At 41.0% G+C, this 21,766-nt stretch overlaps 1 protein-coding gene across 1 annotated transcript in view; it reads left to right on the forward strand.

Moving 5' to 3' along the window:
• Positions 1 to 295: 295 nt before the first annotated feature.
• The window catches only part of Psi (P-element somatic inhibitor), a gene marked incomplete in the record, with an annotated part of 171,897 nt that continues 150,426 nt past the window's right edge, over positions 296 to 21,766 (forward strand). The window contains 1 exon segment of the mRNA XM_070082914.1: positions 296 to 417. Within this exon segment, the coding sequence (XP_069939015.1) occupies positions 334 to 417 (84 nt within the window).

Genomic DNA, 21,766 nt, shown 5'->3' on the forward strand with positions numbered 1-21,766 from the left:
CTTTCGCCGGTGTCAAAGCACCTACCTCTGAAGATAGCTCCACCTTTGAAGAATATTTAGTTAAAGTTTATCATAAACTTCGCCGTTTTCTCTTTCAAACTGAAACCATACTGGAACATCTTATTATCAAATAATATACAATTCTGTATCCTTATACCCTTATAGGAATACAAATATTTTTAAAAAAATTGGATAAATAAAATTATTTTAATTAAAAATGACATTTTAAATTCAAAATGACACCCAAAATAATTTTGATGACGGAGAGAAGCATTTTCCGTTTCAAAACACTATGGATGTACTCTCAGTAGATACAGGCAAGCGCCGTCGGCCATGATGGCAGCAGCAGCAGGACCTAATACAAGTAATTTTGCCCAAAGTTCCGCTTTTGCCGACGCAGTACAGCGTGCCCGACAGGTATTTATTATAAATTTGTTGTCTCCAACAATTTTGTGAGGCAATGTTAGGTAAATAATTTACGGTGAGTCGGTGGGAATGGAGCATGTTTGGTAAGTGTGTATGTCCCAACTTGCTGAGGCAATGTTCCCCCTTGTGGCGGAATTTGATCGATTTTCCCAGCTATATCTTAGAGTAGAGTGACGGGGCGTGGGTAAGTATGCGAAGGAGGGCAGCCCAGGTGTAGCAAGGGTAAAGAGGAGGGCTAGGAGAGGGGTGTAATGGGTAGAAGTGTGTGTCTAGGGCGTGACGTCACGAGGCTGTAAACACGTAGCCGGTGTGGTAATGGCGGCCCCTCGTGCTGCTGCTGCTGCCCTCCCTCTCCACCGTCCCTATCACCCTCCCTCTCCACCATCCCTCGTGCTGCTGCTGCCTTCCCTGCTGCCGTCCCTGTCACCATCCCTCGTGCTGTCCCTACCACCCTGCTTCACCACCATCCCTCGTGGTGCTGCTGCTGCTGCTTTATCACCCTCCCTCACCACCATCCGTCTCCTACTACTTTCCTCCCTCTCTCCCTTATCTCACTGCTGCTGTTTCTATCTTTCTCTACCTCCCTCGCCGTCCCTACTACAGCCACCCCAGCACCAGCTTCTCGCCTACGCTATATATTTAACTAATATTACTACTACTACTACTATAGTGGCTGCGGCTACCTTCTACTGAAGGATTTTTAAAAATAAATGGTGGCTATTCTTGCTGCGGTTTTTCATAAACCACTTAATGTTTTGTTAGGTAATTTGAATATCTTATTAAGATATTATAGGCTACTTATTTTTCCGCTATAATAAAACTCCAATAAATTTCGTAAAGTTACGAGTTAAATTGATATTGCCTAAAACTTTAAGAAATTGTATTAAGCATTTACTTTCAACTGGCAAAAACATGTTAGTACTGAAGCACACCTACTGACCCATCCTAAGTAGGTGTTGCTCTCACCTATTACTAAAAGTACATTTTATGATCATTTTTTTTAATTACCTAAGTGTTTTTCCTTAGTTATGCTGTCTGCTCTTGCTTATCTATATACATCTGTTGCCAAACAATTAGTTTTAACACATTAATTCTAAATGAATTATGCCCATTGAATCATTGCTGGTGATGTTTATTTTATGGACTACATGTATATATCTTCACATTTTCTGTTTGAACACTTCATTCATATCCTTTATTTTACACCTTTTTAGAATTCATGTGCTTTTAGCATATTTCTTTATTTTCTTTTTTGAGACCTGATACAGGCTGTTAAGATACTGAAAAAAGTCTCTTGTAAGAACATAATTAAAGGTATCTTGCTAATTGTGTCCTAATTTTTAACTAACATTATTAACTTGGTCACCCATCTTCGTTTTTTTTTTCCAGCATACGTATCCATTCTGTGATTAAGAAATGAGCATTGTACTCCAGTATCTTAATAAGATTTTACCAACAATTAAATCCATAGTTGTGTTGGTGGCTCAGTGATAGCATTCTTGCTCGCCATGCAAGAGATTGGAGTTTGAGTACCAGCCGATGCAGAAGTTCTGAAGGACTCCAACAGATATAAATTAGTGTTTGACTTTATTGGGTTATCCTAGGTTAATTTGCATAGGCTCTTACATAAGGCACCTAAGTTGTTTTGTATTTTGTTTGATAAAATTAAACTTGGTTAATAAATACAGTGGAACCTCAAAAATCGAACTTAATCCGTTCCAGGAGCTAGTTCTAAATTCGAAGAGTCTGAAATTTGAAGCAATATTTCCCATAAGAAATAATGGAAATACAATTAATCCGTTCCAGAAACCCAAAAATATTCTCACAAAAAATACATTTTATTGAGATTAAATACAGTTTTACATACAACAAATACTATAGTTTTTAATTATGTATAGTAATACATATAAAATAACATTTTTACTTACCTTTATTGAAGATAGGTGATGGCATCTGGAAGATAGGGAGGAAGAGAGAGGGAGTTGGGGTTAGTGTTTGGAAGGAGAATCCCCCTCCATGAGGACTTCAGGTAAAGCCCTCTCTGGGGTTACTTCCCTTCTGTCTTTTAATGCCACTAGGACCAGCTTGAGTCACTGGACCCCTGTCTCAAAAAATAACTGTCCACAGTCCTCTGTTTCTGGCGCCTCTTTAACATTTCCCTAAAATGGGACATGGTTCTGTCACTGAACTTGTTGCAAAGATGGCTTGTTTCAGCTTGCTCAGGGTGGTACTTCTGCACAAACATTTGGACATCATTCCACTTGGCACAAATCTCCTTAATCTTTGAAGAAGGCACCTCATCCACCCCCTCTTCCTCCTCCTCTGAAGCAAGTTCCTCAGCTGTGGTCTGATACTGCTCCAGATGAAGCTCTTGCAGCTCTTCAGTGGTTAGCTCTTCCCTGTGGTCCTCCACCAACTCTTCCACATCCTCACCACTCACCTCCAACCCCAGGGTGTTCCCCAATGCCACAATAGAGTCCACAACAGGCAGAGGGTCAGCTGGGTCAGGATCAGCCTCAAACCATTCAAAATCCCTCTTTTGGACACAATCTGGCCACAATTGTCTCCAAGCAGAGTTCAAAGTCCTGGAAGTCACTCCCTCCCAAGCCTTACCTATAAGGCTTATGGAGTTGTAGATGTTGAAGTGATTCCTCCAGAACTCTCTTAGGGTCAACTCAGTGTCTGTGGTCACTTCAAAGTACTTTTCAAACACTGCTTTTGTGTAGAGTTTTTTGAAGTTAGAAATGATCTGCTGGTCCATGGGCTGGAGGAGAGGAGTGGTGTTAGGAGGCAGGAACTTCACTTTTATAAAACTGAAGTCCTTAGACAAGAGGTCTAACAAGTTTGGAGGATGAGCAGGAGCATTGTCCATTAACAGGAGGCACTTGAGTGGCAATTTCTTTTCCTGGAGGTATTTTTTCACACTGGGGCCAAACACTTCACAGACCCACTCTTTGAAAATTTGTCTTGTGACCCATGCCTTATGATTAGCTTTCCACAAGACACATAACTTGTTCTTAAAGACATTGTTTTTCTTAGATGCTCTGGGATTTTCTGAATGATACACGAGTAAAGGCTTCACTTTAAAATCACCACTAGCATTAGCACAAAATAAGAGTAAGCCTGTCTTTCATAGGCTTGTGTCCTGGCAGTGCCTTTTCCTCCTGTGTGATGAAGGTCATTTTTGGCATTTTCTTCCAAAACAAGCCTTTTTCGTCACAATTAAACACTTGTTCAGGTTTGAATTCTTCACTGTCTATGTACCCCTTAACCCTTTGACTGTCGAAGGGCCCAATCCTGAAGTGTCTCCTGGTGTCGCAAAATATTCGAAAAAAACAAATTATTTTTCTTATGAAAATGTTAAGATTATTTTTCTGATTGTTTTAGTCCCCCCCCCCCAAAAATTTTTCCCATGAGTACTTACCGAGATATAGAGTCCTGAAGTTTGCTGAAATTGATCTGCGAGCGGCAACAGCGGCGACTGCCGGTCACCCGGTAAACTTTGATTTACTTGTATTCGATGGTTTCTTGCTTTTTTCACTATTTTATTTTTTCACATAACTTTTGTGGCCTGTGAGACCAAATTATTGTGCAATGTTCAAATATACACTTGTTGAATGTAACACAATTATAGCAAAAACACTCGTATCATTATAATGTTGCTAAAACTTGTTTACACAAACAAAATGTAAACAAATGTTTATTACGATTGTTTTATAATATATATACATATGTACAATCACTGGACACTTTTCTAGAAGTGCTGCAGCTTGTGGAATTCTTTGAAACATGGGTATAAACACAATGGTGTCTTACACTCCTCATACATAAAACGAGTGTCTCTGCGTTTTTGTGGGCGTTTTGTGGTATGTCCACAGACAAAACACCTCTTCTGAGCATTTTTCTTGGCAGTAGTAGCAGGCAGTGGTATGGGGTAGTGATCACCAGGCTTCAGACGAGAGGACATGTGTTGATAATTTCATGGGCGCTGGTCTATTGCAGGTGTTGTTTCTTGGTACTTGAATATTATTTGTCTGATGACTGACAAACAAAATTCACCATATTTGGGTTTGTTCTTGGTCTTCAACTTGTACATATTATAAGCATTCAGCATGGAAATGTCAAGAAGATGGAAAAACAGTTTTATATACCACTTATAACTCTTGCGAACACAGCAAACCCAATCTGCATGTCACATTTGTCCACTAAGTGCATATTGAGGTTATAATCCATCACAGCTGCAGGTTTTACAATGGGTTCATTGGTCTCTCTATTCTGCTTGCCAGTGTCTACCATTTCGTGTCGGTGAACTGATGTCAGCAGTGTGACATCACGTTTGTCATGCCACCGAAATGCCATGATGTCATTGGCAGCAAACGCCTGCACTTCACCTCTACGACTGCCAGCATCGAACCTAGGCATGTGTTTACGATTTCTACGCACTGTGCCACACACATCTGTCATGTTCACTCGCAAGAAATCACTGAATATAGGGCTTGTGTACCATTTGTCAGTATATAAAATATGCCCCTTACCAAGATATGGCTCCATCATTGTTCTAACCACATCACCAGAGATACCCAGTAACTTCCTGGTATCTTCCATTGTTTTACTGCCAGTGTACACAATTATATCCAAAACCAGACCAGTTTTGCAATCACACAGAACAAATAACTTTATACCAAAGTGTTTCCTCTTGCTTGGTATATACTGCTTGAATGAGAATCTTCCTTTGAACAAAATCAAAGACTCGTCAATTACAAGCTTCCTGAAGGGATAAAAATACATACAGCACTTTTGTTTCAGGTACATAAACACACGTCTGATCTTATATAACCTGTCGCTTCTGTCAGGCCTGGTTTTGTCTGAAAAGTGTAACATACGTAACAGTAACACAAATCTATTCACTGGTATGTCACTGAAAGCAGGGGTTGAAATCAGGCGGTCTGTCGCCCAGTATGTGTTGACACTATGCTTATACACATGTGGCATAAGCATTATTGTGGCAAAGAACAGATACATCTCTGCCACAGTTGTGTCCTTCCACTGGTGTAGGCGTGATCTTGGTGACAGAATAGTGTTTGCCATGGTGTACTCATAGTATGTATTGCTTTCCCTGACAATAATGTCCATCAGGGGTTCATCGAAGAACAACTGAAAGCATTCCAGTTCAGTGGGATTGTTCCCAAGTGTACATGATGGCCGTATTCCACTTTGTCCTCCATCAAAGTCGTGGGGATTGAGAACAAACTCGTCATCTTGCTGCCAATCCCAGATGCGGTCAACTGGTGCGTTCTGGATATTGTAATGTGGCTGTGGTTGTGCAGGTTGTGGTTGTAGGAGTGTGGGGTCGGGCGAGGCTGGTTTTAGTTGTGCAGAGTCAGCAGCGCAGGTAGTAGCGTGGCCCGCTGCTGGTGTCACATGACTCATGCCACCATCACTATCACCACCACCACTCACATCATTTATACCCATCGTAACAATATCGTCATCTTCACTATCAGGACGTGGTGTAGGGCCACGGGATGTGCTCAGAGATGTACTCCTTCCTCTTGGAAGAGCATATGGCACACTACCAGACCGCATGCGACGTCGTATATACTGCCGCTTCACTGGGGAATATTCACCCTCACTGTCACAACTAGAACTGCTTTCAATAACCTTGAAATCACTATCACTATCACTTGCACTGCTCACATCTGAGTCTTGTACACGGGCAAAGTTTCCTCTTTCGTCCTGGTACAGGTGAACATGAACGAGCCGGCCCAGCACCAGAGGTGGAAGGTTGTGGGTCATCTGGGTTTTCATCAACAATTATGTTATCCTGGGTAATTTTCTCGGTCACACCTGCTTCAAAACCAGGGAATTCGCTTTCACTGACACTATCATCACTGTTTGAGCTATCACTTGGGAACAAAAGACCTCCAATCCGCCGAGGAGTGAGGAACTTCTTACCGCGAGGCATGGTGAAAATGGACTACCAACATGGCGTTCCCACAATGCACCGCTGAGTCCCAGATTTTTTCACAGGGTGCACACCGACCACTGAGACCCATTCTCTCTCGTGTAGGCCTACCAGCCTTCTCCCGCTTGATTTGAAGCCGCTAGAATTTATGCGTATAGATACGTCAAACACGGTATCTCCCATGACGTATATATACGACCACGACAGTCAAAGGGTTAAACTCCTGTACAAACTTCTCAGCTGCCCGTTTGTCTGAACTGGCTGCCTCACCATGTCTTACAACATTGTGTATGCCACTACGCTTCTTAAATCTGTCAAACCAGCCTCTGCTGGCCTTAAATTCACTATCAGCACTGGTTCCAGGAGTTTTCTGTACCAGATCGGCATGCAACTTCCTTGCCTTTTCGCAAATAATCGTCTCTGAAACACTGTCACCTGCAATCTCTCTATCCTTGATCCACACCAGCAACAACTTCTCAACCTCTTCAACTATTTGTGGTCTTTTTTTGGTTAGCATATTAACACCTTTCACAACATCAGCTTCCTTCATTTGTTCTTTCTTTGCCAGGATAGAACCGATGGTTGACTTGTTTTTCCCATACATCCTGGCAAGCTCAACAAGTCTCATACCACTCTCATACTTCTGTATTATTTCCTTCTTCACATCTATGGTGTTTCTCACTTTACCACAGGGGTACCACTAGCAAGTTTCTTTGGGCCCATGGCAGCTTATTTCACAGTCCCACAAGCACTAAACACAACGAAATAATCGTAAAATGTGTGAATGAGAGCGCAGGTTAGTGTTCACTCAAGCATAAACAAAGCTAGACTGCTCACGGCGCCTGCGCGAGGACGCGGACAGAGCGGGCCGGCAGACAGGTCCCGTACCTGGCGGTCCAAAATTAGGGGCGCGTTTGATAATTGGGACACAGTTTGTCCGAGAAAATGGTCTTATTTTCGAAACGTTCGATATTTGATACGTTCGATTTTTGAGGTTCCACTGTACAGTGAATGGTATCTGGTGCAATCACTGATGGCTAGTGAGCTATCTGGGCAGCAGGCTCTGAGACTGGTAAAATATAACCCCGAGATATTCAATTTAGGTTTATTTTAGGTTGGTGTGTTGTGTTACATATGTTAATGGTTCCCAATAATTTATGAACAGTAAATCCTCAATATAGCTAACAGACCTCAAAAATAACAAAATCCACTGAGTACATTGTACTTTTAGCTCATTTATTTTTAGTGTTGCAGTATCTTTCTAAATCTGGTCAGTATTGATAAAGTTTATAGACAGAATCCCCATCAACAATGAACACTTGCAGAATACAGTAGGGTCCCACTTTACGGTGTTTCACTAATATGGTGATTTCAAATTGTGACCAAAATTTGCTATACGATGAGTTGTCTTTCAGATAAGGCACACCCCACCCGGTTTGTTTACATTCTTGAGCACAACACTATTATGTCTGGAAATTTTCCAAAATTTCAAGCGTTTTAAAGTTGTTGCTTACATATTTTATATGCTCTGATAATTATACTTGTGTACCTGTATCTAAATATACTTACACACTGCTGGCATGCAGGTACACATTAACCCTTTGACTGTTTTGGTCATATATACGTCTTACGAGCCATGGTGTTTAACGTGTATATGCTCAAAAATTCTAGCGGCTTCAAATCAAGCAGGAGTAAGCTGGTAGGCCCACGTGTGAGAGAATGGTTCTGTGTGGTCAGTGTGCACCATATAAAAAAATCCTGCAGCACGCAGTGCACGAGATAAAAAAAAATACTCCAGCAGTTTTTTGGATTAAAACGCCGACTTTGTGGTGTATTTTTGTATAGTATTTATGGTTGTATTCTCGTTTTCTTGGTCTCATTTGATAGAATGGAAAACATATTATAGAAATTGAGGTGATTTTGATTGGTTTTACTAGGAAAAGAACCGTGAAATGGAGCTTAAGGTAGGGGAAATGTTTGATTTTTGCTGGTGTTCAAAAGTAAACAAATGATGTCATTATCCAATAAATGTCCAACTAGCCATTCTAATATGGATAGTTGAAATCCTTAACCCTTTCAGGGTCCAAGGCCCAAATCTGGAGTCACACACCAGTGTCCAAGAATTTAAAAAAAAAAAATATTTTTCTTATGAAATCGTAGAGAATCTTTTTGTGAAGGTAATAAAACAAAAAGTACGAAATTTGGTGGAAAATTGACGAAATTATGCTCTCACGAATTTTGATGTGTCAGCGATATTTACGAATCGGCGATTTTGCCGACTTTGACTCCCATTTTAGGCCAATTACATTATTCCAGTCAACCAAATTCTTAGCTATTTCACTAGTATTACTTCTATTCTATCGATTGAGCACAAGAAATCGCCAAGTCAACTGTTTCAACTACAAAATAAAGTGATCGGAAATTGTTAATTTGGCCAATTTAACACAAAGTTCAAAATATTCCAGTTTCAAAATAGGGTCCAGAATGAACAATGTAGGCATTCCTGGTACTAAACTAACATTTCCTCTGTTCATTAGTTATGTTTTGAGGCTTTACAAATAAATTCCATTTTTATTTTTTATTCACATAATGAATTTTTATTCACACCAAAAAATAGAAAATTTACTGTTATGCAATACTGTAATAATTGTATAAATATCATCACCATATTTGTGAATGTATATTAGACCCACCAGCTGATGTGTATTAGACGTGTGAGGTCGTTTGTTTACTCTTGAATATCGGCAAAAATTTAACATTTCTGCTACTTTGAGCTCAGTTTCAAGCCATTTCCAGTGCTAAAACCAATCAAAATCATCTCTATTTCTGTAATATGAGACCAAGAAATCGCAAATACAACTATAAAAAACATACGAAAAAACACTGCAAAGTTGCTGTTTTAATTGAAAAATCATGATTTCATTTTTTTTCTCTCATACACAGTGTGCTGCAGGATCTGTTTTATGTGGTGCACACATACCACATAGATGTATTCTCTCATATCTAGGCCCAAATGTACCACTCACAGTTTATCAGAGTGAGCTGAGCTCATGGCGTAGATCTACGGTTTGGACCCTGAACGTAAAGCCGTAGATCTACGGGACGGACCCTGAAAGGGTTAAATGGGTGGTTTCTTGTACACATTCAATAGAAAAAAATGGAGTTCTAGCAAAATAGCTATGATTTTTGTCACACTGGAATTGGCCGAAAATAGGGCTCAAAGTGGGCAAAATTGCCAATGCATAAAGATCGTCAAGACCATTAACTTCGCGAGAGCATAATTCTGTAAGTTTTCCATCAAATTTCATACTTTTGGTGTCATGATTGGGAAAAGATTCTCTAATTTCACAAGAAAAAAAAAATTTTTCAGAAAAAATTTTGTCCCTGAGAACAAGTTTAGGAGAGGGCCTCTGGACCCTGAAAGGGTTAGCCCTTGTACCTAGTCTGTGCTTATCAATGATTTCTTGCTTTAATTCCATGCAAATCATCCTCTTATTCTTCTCGGCACTGTCCTTTGATCTTGCTTTCTTAGGACCCATGGTTAGAAGAAAGAAATCTGGCAAATTAACTACAGTGGACCCCCGACATTCGATATTAATCTGTTCCTGAGAGCCATTGAATGTCGAAAATATCGAAAGTCGAATTAATTTTCCCCATAAGAAATAATGGAAATCAAATTAATCCGTGCAAGACACCCAGAAGTATGAAAAAAAAAATTTACCACATGAAATGTTAATGCAATAGAATAATTACAATAACAACAATAACAATAGATTAATAACAATAGAATAATTGACACTTACCTTTAACCCTTTGAGGGTTTTGGACATACTAGTACGGCTTATGAGCAGAGGTTTTTGACGTACTAGTACGCATAAATTCTAGCATAAATTCTAGCATAAATTCTAGCGGGAAAAGGCTGGTAGGCCTAGATGTGAGAGAATGGGTCTGTGTGGTCGGTGTGCGCGGTAGAAAAAAATCTGGGACCCAGTGGTGCATTGTGGGAATGCCATATTAGTACACAATGTCCATGCCTCGCGGTAAGAAGTTCCTCACTCCTCGGCGAATTGGGACACTTTTGTTCCCCAGTGACAGTTCTAATACAGATGGAAGTGCCAGTGAAGACGAGTTTAAAGGTTTTGGCTAGGTTTTGAACGAAACTAATGACCATAATATCGGTAATAGTGAGGAAAACCCAGACGACCCTCAGCCTTCCACCTCTGGTGCTGGGCCGTCTTGTTCACATTCAGTTGTACCAGAATCAAAGAGGAAACTGGTATTTTCCCAAATCCCAGACTCAGATGTGAGCATTTGTGATAATAGTGATAGTGATTATGAACTACAAGCTCTTGAAAACAGTTCCAGTAGTGATAGTTAAGTGCAATATTCCCCAGTGAAGTGTCAGTATATACGACGATATATGTGCTCTGGTAATGTGCCATATGCTATTCCAAGGGGAAGGAGTACATATCGGAGTACATATCGGAGTACATATCGGAGTACATATCGTGGCTGTACAACAGGAACAGACAGTGAAAATGACGATGATAGTGTTGCAGTTGGGATGGAAAATGTGCATGGTGGTGGTGACGGCCGGGAGGCACCAGCAGTGGGCCATGCTGCCACCCACGCCGCTGCCTCAGCTGATCTACAACAAAGGCCACCATCCCCCACCCACCCACCCACCACACCAGCCTCCACAACCTCCACAACCACAATCTCCACAACCACAACCACCTGTCATTGTCCAGTACCCACCAGCAGACCGCACCTGGCAGGAAGCTAGCAATTTTGTTCCAAATGCCCACCAGTTTGATGACAGCCAAAGTGGAATACAGCCATCTTGTACACTTGGGAACAATGCCACTGAACTGGAATGTTTCGAGTTATTCTTTGACGAACCCCTGATCGAAAGTATTGTCATGGAAAGCAACAGATACTACGAGTACACCATGGCAAACACAATACTTTCACCAAAATCACGTCTACACCAGTGGAAGGAGGCAACTGTGGCTGAGATGTATCATTTCTTTGCCACAATAATGCTTATGCCACATGTGTATAAGCACAAAGTGAAATCATACTGGTCAACAGACAGCCTGATTGCAACCCCAGGTTTCAGTGATATAATGCCAGTGAATCAATTTGTGCTAATGTTGCGTATGCTTCACTTCTCAGACAAATCCAGGCCTGACAGAAATGACAGGTTATATAAGATTAGGCATGTGTTTGTGTATCTGAAAGAGAAATTCAATATGTATTTTTATCCCTTCAGGAAGCTTGTAATTGATGAGTCTGATTCTGTTCAAAGGAAGACTCTTTCAAGCAGTACATACCAAGCAAGAGGAAACACTTTGGTATAAAGTTGTTTGTGCTTTGTGATTGTTACAGTGGTCTGGTTTTGGATAGTCTTGTGTACACTGGAAGTTATACATTGCAAAATACCAGGAAGTTATTGGGCATCTCTGGTGATGTGGTTAGAACAATGATAGAACCATACCTTGGTAAGGAGCATATATTATATACTGATAACTGGTACACAAGCCCCAGTGATTTTTTGCGAGTGAACATGACAGATGTGTGTGACACAGTGCGTGTAAATCAGAAACATATGCCCAGGTTTGACGCTGGCACTCGTAGAGGTGAGGTGCAGGCGTATGCTGTCAATGACATCATGGCATTTCGGTGGCATGACAAACGAGATGTCACACTGTTGTCATCTGTTCACCCTAATGAAATGGCAGACACTGGCAGGCAGCATAGAGAGAGCAATGAACCCATTCTAAAACCTGCAGCTGTGATTGATTACACCTTCAATATGCATTCAGTGGGCAAATGTGACATGCAGATTGGGTTTGCTGATTGTGTTTGCAAGAGTTATAAGTGCTACATAAAACTCTTTTTCCATCTTCTGGACATTTCCATGCTCAGTGCTTATAATATGTATAAGATGAGGACCAGAAACAAACCACAATACAGCGAATTCTGTTTGTCTGTCATCAGACAAATAGTATTCAAGTTCCAAGGAAGAACACCTGCAATAGACCGCCCACCAAATTATCAACAACTACCTTCTCCTCTGAAGTATGGTAATCACTTCCTGGTAAAACTGCCTGCTACTGCTTTCAAGAAAAAGGCTCAGAAGAGGTGTTACGTCTGTGCACATACAAAAAAACGCCCACAACAACGCAGACACTCGTTTTATGTGTGAGGAGTGTAAAACACCACTGTGCTTGACACCATGTTTCAAAGACTTCCACAGGCTGCAGAACTTCTAGAAACATTCCCTGTGACTGTATGTGTATATAAAATATAGAAAACTAGTAATAAACAACATTTCATATTGTTTGCGTAAATATTTTTTATAAACAAAACAATGAGAACAGTGTTTACGCCCTTATTGTGTAGTATTGAAAAAGAAAAAACTTACAGAATACTGATCATATTGGTCTCACAGGCCATAAAAGTTACTTGGAAAAAGAAAAATTAAAAAATAATAGAAATTAGTACATAAAGTAAATAAAAGAATACCGGGAGACGGCAGTCGGCGATGTTGCCCCATTGTCCCCCTTTTTCATCAACTTCATTCTCCTCCTGTTCTTCAAGATTCTCCTTTGTATGGACTGATGAAGCCACTGTGTGGCGAAACGTTTCCTCAATAAAGATACCCAAGAGTTGCACATGTGTCTAATTTATCAACTTCACGCCTCCATATCTCCGTAAGTATTGATGGTAAAAATTTTTTGTTTAGCCTATAATATTTAGAAAAAAGAAAACTTTTTTCATAAATAATTTTTTTTTTTTAAATTTAACCAACCCTGAGAACGAGTCTCTGAGAGGACCTGTTGACCCTCAAAGGGTTAATGAAGATCTGGTGATGATTGATGGTACGGGAGGAGGGGAGTGTGTGGATGGTGTTAGTGTTTAGAAGGGGAATCCCCTTCCATTAGGACTTGAACTGGCAGCCTCACCATGCCTTACCACACTGTGTATGTCACTACGATTCTTAACCCTTTGAGGGTTTTCGTCGTACTAGTACGTCTTACGCGTAGGGGTTTTTGACGTACTAGTACTCATAAATTCTAGCAACCTCAAATCTAGTGGGAGAAAGCTGGTAGGCCTTCATATGAAAGAATGGGTCTATGTGGTCAGTGTGCACAGTCTAAAAAAAATCCTGCAGCACACAGTGCATAATGAGAAAAAAAAAACTTTTTCCATTTTTTTTTAATAAATCAGCGACTTTGCAGTGTATTTTCGTATGGTATTTATTGTTGTATTCTAGTTTTCTTGGTCTCATTTTATAGAATGGAAGACATATTACTGAAATTGAGACGATTTTGACTGATTTTACAATGAAAGGTGCCTTGAAATTGAGCTCAAAGTAGCAGAAATGTTCGATTTTTACCAAACTTCAAAAGTAAACAAATCGTGCCAAGCATGCAATACACGTCAACTGGTGAGTCTAATATTCTTTCACAAGTGCACCAATAATATTTATACCATTTTTTACACTAATGCAGTAGTCTGCATAACAGTAAATCTTATATTTTTTGTGAGAATAAAAATTCAAAGTGGAAAGCAAAAGAATACAAGAGGGGCCTTGAGATGTGACTAATGACTAGAGGAAATGTCATTTTAGTGCCAGGAATGTCTTTCTTGTTTATTCTGGACCCTATTCCGAAATTGGCATCTTTTGAAATTTGTGTGAAATTGGCAAAATTGCTAAATTCTGACCACTGTACTGGATAGTTGAATTTATAAATGGGTGGTTTCTTGCACCCATTCGATAGAAAAAATGGAGTTCTAGCGAAATATTCATGTTTTTTGTCGACTAGTACAGTGAAATTGGCCGAAAATGGGGCTCAAAGTGGGCAAAATCGCCGATCCGTAAACATCGCCGAGACCGCTAACTTTGCGAGAGCATAATTCCGTAAGTTTTCTATCAAATTTCAAACTTTTGGTGTCGTTATGATCGGGAAAAGATTCTCTATCTTTTCATAAGAGAAAATAATTTTTTTTTTTTTTTTTAAATTTGGCCGACCCTGAGAACGAGTTTCGGAGAGGGCCTGTCGACCCTCAAAGGGTTAAATCTTTCACATCAACCTTTGCTGGCCTTAAATTCACTCGCATCACCACTAGTTGCAGGCAATTTCTTTACCAAATCATCATGCACTCTGACACACGCACTCCACTTTCGTACTTTGCAATTATCTTTCTTCATTTCAAGTCATTAGCACCTTTTTTCTTGAAGGATTGGCACTAGAAGCTTTCTTGGGGCCCATGCTTACTTATTTTGCAGGAGCAAGCACCAAAAACAGTGATAATATGGATAATATGGAATGTACCGAATGTATCCTTAGATGTGCGCACACTGGCTGGCTTGTAAACACTGGCACACATGGTGCAGTTCAGGCCACACGTGGACACGTCTCGTACGAATCGTATCGAATGTCGGGTTTTCCATCGAATGTCGAGGTGAAATTTTTGCGTTAAAATGCATCGAATGTCTGATTTATCGAATGTCGATGCCATAGTGTGTCGGGGGTCCACTGTATACGAAACTTAAGAAATCATGAGAATTTCTTGCACCGCGAGGGTAGCTCAGTAAGCACATGTGCGCTGGTGAGCATTGTGGTGGTGGTGTCAAACTAAATTGTATGCAGTACATACATAGAGTGGAACCTCAAATTTCGAACGTATCACTTATCGAACGTTTCAGAAATAGAGCCCTTTTTTTGAACCAACTTTGTCCCTATTATCGAACGTGCCCCTATTTTCGGACTGCCGGGTACCGGATCTGTCCGCCAGCCCGCTCTGTCCGCGTCCCCGCGCAGGCGCCGTGAGCTAGTCTGGCTTTGTTGATGCTTGAGTGAGCACTAACCTGTGCTCTCATTCAAACATTTTACGATTATTTCATTGTGTTTAGTGCTTGTGGGACTGTGAAATAAGCTACCATGGGCCCAAAGAAACTTTCTAGTGGTACCCCTGTGGTAAAGAAAGTGAGAAATGCCATAGAAGAAGGAGGAAATAATACAGAAATATGAGAGTGGTGTGAGACTTGCTGAGCTTGCCAGGGTGTATGGGAAAAATAAGTCGATCATCGGCTCTATCCTGGCAAAGAAAGAACAAATGAAGGAAGCTGATGTTGCGAAAGGTATTAATTTTTTTATTATTATTATCACACTGGCCGATTCCCACCAAGGCAGGGTGGCCCGAAAAAGAAAAACTTTCACCATCATTCACTCCATCACTGTCTTGCCAGAAGGGTGCTTTACACTACAGTTTTTAAACTGCAACATTAACACCCCTCCTTCAGAGTGCAGGCACTGTACTTCCCATCTCCAGGACTCAAGTCCGGCCTGCCGGTTTCCCTGAATCCCTTCATAAATGTTACTTTGCTCACACTCCAACAGCACGTCAAGTATTAAAAACCATTTGTCTCCATTCACTCCTATCAAACACGCTCACGCATGCCTGCTGGAAGTCCAAGCCCCTCGCACACAAAACCTCCTTTACCCCCTCCCTCCAACCCTTCCTAGGCCGACCCCTACCCCGCCTTCCTTCCACTACAGACTGATACACTCTTGAAGTTATTCTGTTTCGCTCCATTCTCTCTACATGTCCGAACCACCTCAACAACCCTTCCTCAGCCCTCTGGACAACAGTTTTGGTAATCCCGCACCTCCTCCTATTAATATGCTAACCAAAAAAAGACCACAAATAGTTGAAGAGGTTGAAAAGTTGTTGCTGGTGTGGATCAAGGATAAAGAGATGGCAGGTGATAAGGTTTCAGGGACGATTATTTGCGAAAAGGCAAGGAAGTTGCATGCCGATCTGGTACAGAAAACTCCTGGAACCAGTTCAGTGACAGAACATGTCCCATTTTAGGGAAATGTTGAAGAGGCACCAGAAACAAAGGACTGTGGACAGTTATTTTTTGAGACAGGGGTCCAGTGACTTATCAAGCTGATCATAGTGGCATTAAAAGACAGAGAAGGGAAGTAACCCCAGAGAGGGCTTTGATACCTGAAGTCCTCATGGAGGGGGATTCTCCTTCCAAACACTAACCCCAACTCCCTCTCTCCTCCTCTCTATCTTCCAGATGCCATCACCAATCTTCAATAAAGGTAAGTAAAAATGTTATTTTATATGTTTATTTACACTTATTAATACATAATTGAACACTATATTTGTTGTGTGTGTGTAAAACTAATTAATCTCTATAAAACGTATTTTTTTGTGTGAATATTTTTGGGTTTCTGGAACGAATTAATTGTATTTCCATTATTTCTTATGGGAAATATTGCTTCAATTTTCAGACTTTTCGAATTTAGAACTAACTCCTGGAACGGATTAAGTTTGATACTTGAGGTTCCACTGTAGTATTATTATAATTATTATTGTACTATATTACATATATTAACCCTTTGACTGTTTCGGTCGTATATATACGTCTTAGGAGCCATAGTGTTTGATGTATATATACTGTACTCTCAAATTCCAGCGGCTTCAAATCAAGCAGGAGAAAGCTGGTTGGCCCACATGCGAGAGAATAGGTCTGTGTGGTCAGTGTGCACCATATAAAAAAAATCCTGCAGCACGCAGTGCATAATGAGAGAAAAAAACGACCCTTTTTTTTTTTATTAAAATGCCGAATTTGTGGTGTATTTTCGTATAGTATTTATGGTTGTATTCTAGTTTTCTTGGTCTCATTTGATAGAATGGAAAATATATTATAGAAATAGAGATGATTTTGATTGGTTTTACTATGAAAAGAACCTTGAAATGGAGCTCAAAGTAGGGTTAATGTTTGATTTTTGCCGATGTTCAAAAGTAAACAAATGATGTCCTTTTCCAATAAATATCCAAGTAGCCATTCTAATATGCAGTCATGAATGGGTTGACATTATTTGTACAAATATTACAATATTGCAGTAAATCTTCTATTTTTTGTTTGAATAAAAATTCAAAATAGAAAGCAAGAGTAATACAGTGGACCCCCGGTTTACGATATTATTTCATTCCAGAAGTACAGTGGACCCCCGCATACCGTTGGCATCACATAACGTTAAATCCGCATACCGGTACATTTTATCACTAAAATTTTGCCTCGCATACCGCTAAAAAACCCACTCGACACTATTCGTCCGAGACGCGTCTAATGTGCGTCCTGAGCCAGCCTCACATGTTCCGCCGGTGGCATTGTTTACAAGCCAGCCTCCGCGGTAACATCCAAGCATACAATCGGAACATTTCGTATTATTACAGCGTTTTTGGTGATTTTTATCTGCAAAATAAGTGACCATGGGCCCCAAGAAAGCTTCTAGTGCCAACCCTGTGGTAAAAAGGGTGAGAAATATTATCGAAATACTGTGGTACCATGGTCAACTGCTGATGCTGCTGCTGCTGTAGCACTGTCAGCTGCTGCTGCTGCTGCTGCTGCTGCTGCTGTAGCACTGTCAGCTGCTGCTGTACCACTGTCAGCTGCTGCTGCTGTAGCACTGTCAGCTGCTGCTGCTGCTGTAGCATCGTCTGCTGCTGCTGTAGCATCGTCTGCTGCTGCTGTAGCATCGTCTGCTGCTGCTGTAGCATCGTCTGCTGCTGCTGTAGCACTGTCAGCTGCTGCTGCTGCTGTAGCACTGTCAGCTGCTGCTGCTGCTGCTGTACCACCGTCAGCTGCTGCTGCTGTACCACCGTCAGCTGCTGCTGCTGCTGCTGTAGTACCGTCTGCTGCTGCTGTAGCATTGTCTGCTGCTGCTGTAGCATCGTCTGCTGCTGCTGTAGCACTGTCAACTGCTGCTGTAGCACCGTCAGCTGCTGCTGCTGTAGCACCGTCAGCTGCTGCTGCTGTAGCACCGTCAGCTGCTGCTGCTGTAGCACCGTCAGCTGCTGCTGCTGCTATAGTACCGTCTGCTGCTGCTGCTGCTATAGTACCATCTGCTGCTGCTGTAGCATCGTCTGCTGCTGCTGTAGCACCGTCAGCTGCTGCTGCTGCTGTAGCATCGTCTGCTGCTGCTGTAGCATCGTCTGCTGCTGCTGTAGCATCGTCTGCTGCTGCTGTAGCATCGTCTGCTGCTGCTGTAGCATCGTCTGCTGCTGCTGTAGCATCGTCTGCTGCTGCTGTAGCATCGTCTGCTGCTGCTGCTGTAGCATCGTCTGCTGCTGCTGCTGTAGCATCGTCTGCTGCTGCTGCTGTAGCATCGTCTGCTGCTGCTGCTGTAGCATCGTCAGCTGCTGCTGTAGCATCGTCAGCTGCTGCTGTAGCATCGTCTGCTGCTGCTGTAGCACTGTCAGCTGCTGCTGCTGCTGTAGCACCGTTGTTGGTGTGGCTTATTGAGAATACCAAGAAACAATTAACCCCAGAGGGTTAGCCACCCAGGGTAACCCAAAAAAGTCAGTGTCATCGAAGACTGTCTAACTTATTTCCATTGGGGTCCTTAATCTTGTCTCCCAGGATGCAACCCACACCAGTCCAATAGCACCCAGGTGAACAGGGAAAAACACCTGGAGCTAGTGCTCATATTGGTGAATTTAAAGCCAGCAAAGGTTGGTTTGAGAGATTTAAGAATCGTAGTGGCATACACAGTGTGATAAGGCCTGTTTTGGAAGAAAATGCCAAACAGGACCTACAGTACTTAGGAGGAAAAGGCACTCCCAGGACACAGTGTCTCATCAGTCATTGTTGCATCTTCAATAAAGGTAAGTGTCATTTATTCTTCATTTAGTAGAGTAGTACATGCACAATATATACTGTGCATGTACTACTCTACTATTGTGCATGTATCCTTCTCTTTGTGTGTAGGAAAATGTATATTTCATGTGGTAAATTTTTTTTTCATACTTTTGGGTGTCTTGCACGGATTAATTTGATTTCCATTATTTCTTATGGGAAAATTCATTCGCATAATGATAATTTCGCATAACAATGAGCTCTCATGAACGGATTAATATCGTTATGCGGGGGTCCACTGTATGTTCAGGTGCCAGTACTGACCGAATTTGTTCCCATAAGGAATATTGTGAATTAGATTAGTCCATTTCAGACCCCCAAACATACACATACAAACGCACTTACATAAATACACTTACATAATTGGTCGCATTGGGAGCTGATCGTTAACCGGGGGTCCACTGTATCAGAGGGGCCTGGAGACATGACTGTTGAACAAAGGAAATGTTATTTTAGAGCCAGGAATGTCTCCATTGTTCATTCTGAACCTTATTTTGAAATTGTCAAATTGGCCAAATTGCAAATTTCTGACCACGTTATTAGCTAGTTGAAATCGGTAAATGGGTAGTTTCTTGTACTCAATCGATAGAAAAAATGGAGTTCTAAAGAAATAGCTATGAGTTTGGTCGACTGGAACAACAGAATTAGCCGAAAATAGGGTTCAAAGTGGGCGAAATTGCCTCAACCGCTTCCTCAACCACTGCCTCTACCACTCCAGTCGCACTCAATCAACAAGCACCAAACACAATGAATTATTGTGAAATGTTTGGAAGAGCACGGAGACTAATGCTCACTCCAGCATAAACAAAGCCACACTGACGATGTGCCAACCACTCCCTCCTATTTTTGTACAATTTCCATCAATTCTATCGTATTACTATTACTACTACTATTACTACTACTATTACTACTACTACTACTACTACTACTACTACTACAACTATTACTACTACTATTACTACTATTACTACTATTACTACTACTATTACTACTATTACTACTATTACTACTATTACTACTACTACTATTACTACTACTACTATTACTACTACTACTATTACTACTACTATTACTACTATTACTATTACTACTATTATTACTATTACTACTACTATCACTACTATCACTATTACTATTACTATTACTACTATTACTATTATTACTATTACTACTACTGTTACTACTATTACTACTATTACTATTACTACTACTGTTACTACTATTACTACTATTACTATTACTACTATTACTATTACTACTACTACTATTACTATTACTACTATTACTATTACTACTATTACTACTACTACTACTACTACTACTATTACTACTACTATTACTACTACTATTACTACTACTATTACTACTACTACTACTATTACTACTACTACTACTATTACTACTACTATTACTATTACTACTACTATTACTATTACTACTATTACTAATCTACTACTACTACTACTACTGTTATTAGTAGCAGAAATGCTTGATGCTTTGCTGTGTTCAAGAGTAAACACATGATGTCACCGTCCAATACCTGTCTGAATAGCCATTCCAATGTGCAGTCATGAATGGGTTTACATTATTTATACTGTAATTTAATAGCAAATAATGAACAAACAAAACACCACACTGGTGGGAGGGCTGGCTGCCAGTTGCTGGGGTCGGAGGGAGGGTAGTAGGGACTCGCAGTGGTTGAGGAAGTGGAGGCAGTGGCATTTAATAACATACATGTTATTAAACCATAACATGTATGTATTTTGTACCATTTATGACATTTTCATGTATTTTATGATTGTTCATGGTTCAACAATTTAAGAACTATTGTATTATATTTTTTTTATTATTATTATCACACCGGCCGATTCCCACCAAGGCAGGGTGGCCCGAAAAAGAAAAACTTTCACCATCATTCACTCCATCACTGTCTTGCCAGAAGGGTGCTTTACACTACAGTTTTTAAACTGCAACATTAACACCCCTCCTTCAGAGTGCAGGCACTGTACTTCCCATCTCCAGGACTCAAGTCCGGCCTGCCGGTTTCCCTGAATCCCTTCATAAATGTTACTTTGCTCACACTCCAACAGCACGTCAAGTATTAAAAACCATTTGTCTCCATTCACTCCTATCAAACACGCTCACGCATGCCTGCTGGAAGTCCAAGCCCCTCGCACACAAAACCTCCTTTACCCCCTCCCTCCAACCCTTCCTAGGCCGACCCCTACCCCGCCTTCCTTCCACTACAGACTGATACACTCTTGAAGTCATTCTGTTTCGCTCCATTCTCTCTACATGTCCGAACCACCTCAACAACCCTTCCTCAGCCCTCTGGACAACAGTTTTGGTAATCCCGCACCTCCTCCTAACTTCCAAACTACGAATTCTCTGCATTATATTCACACCACACATTGCCCTCAGACATGACATCTCCACTGCCTCCAGCCTTCTCCTCGCTGCAACATTCATCACCCACGCTTCACACCCATATAAGAGCGTTGGTAAAACTATACTCTCATACATTCCCCTCTTTGCCTCCAAGGACAAAGTTCTTTGTCTCCACAGACTCCTAAGTGCACCACTCACTCTTTTTCCCTCATCAATTCTATGATTCACCTCATCTTTCATAGACCCATCCGCTGACA

This window comes from Cherax quadricarinatus, chromosome 8, assembly GCF_038502225.1.
Source record: "Cherax quadricarinatus isolate ZL_2023a chromosome 8, ASM3850222v1, whole genome shotgun sequence".
Taxonomy (NCBI): Eukaryota; Metazoa; Arthropoda; class Malacostraca; order Decapoda; family Parastacidae; genus Cherax; species Cherax quadricarinatus.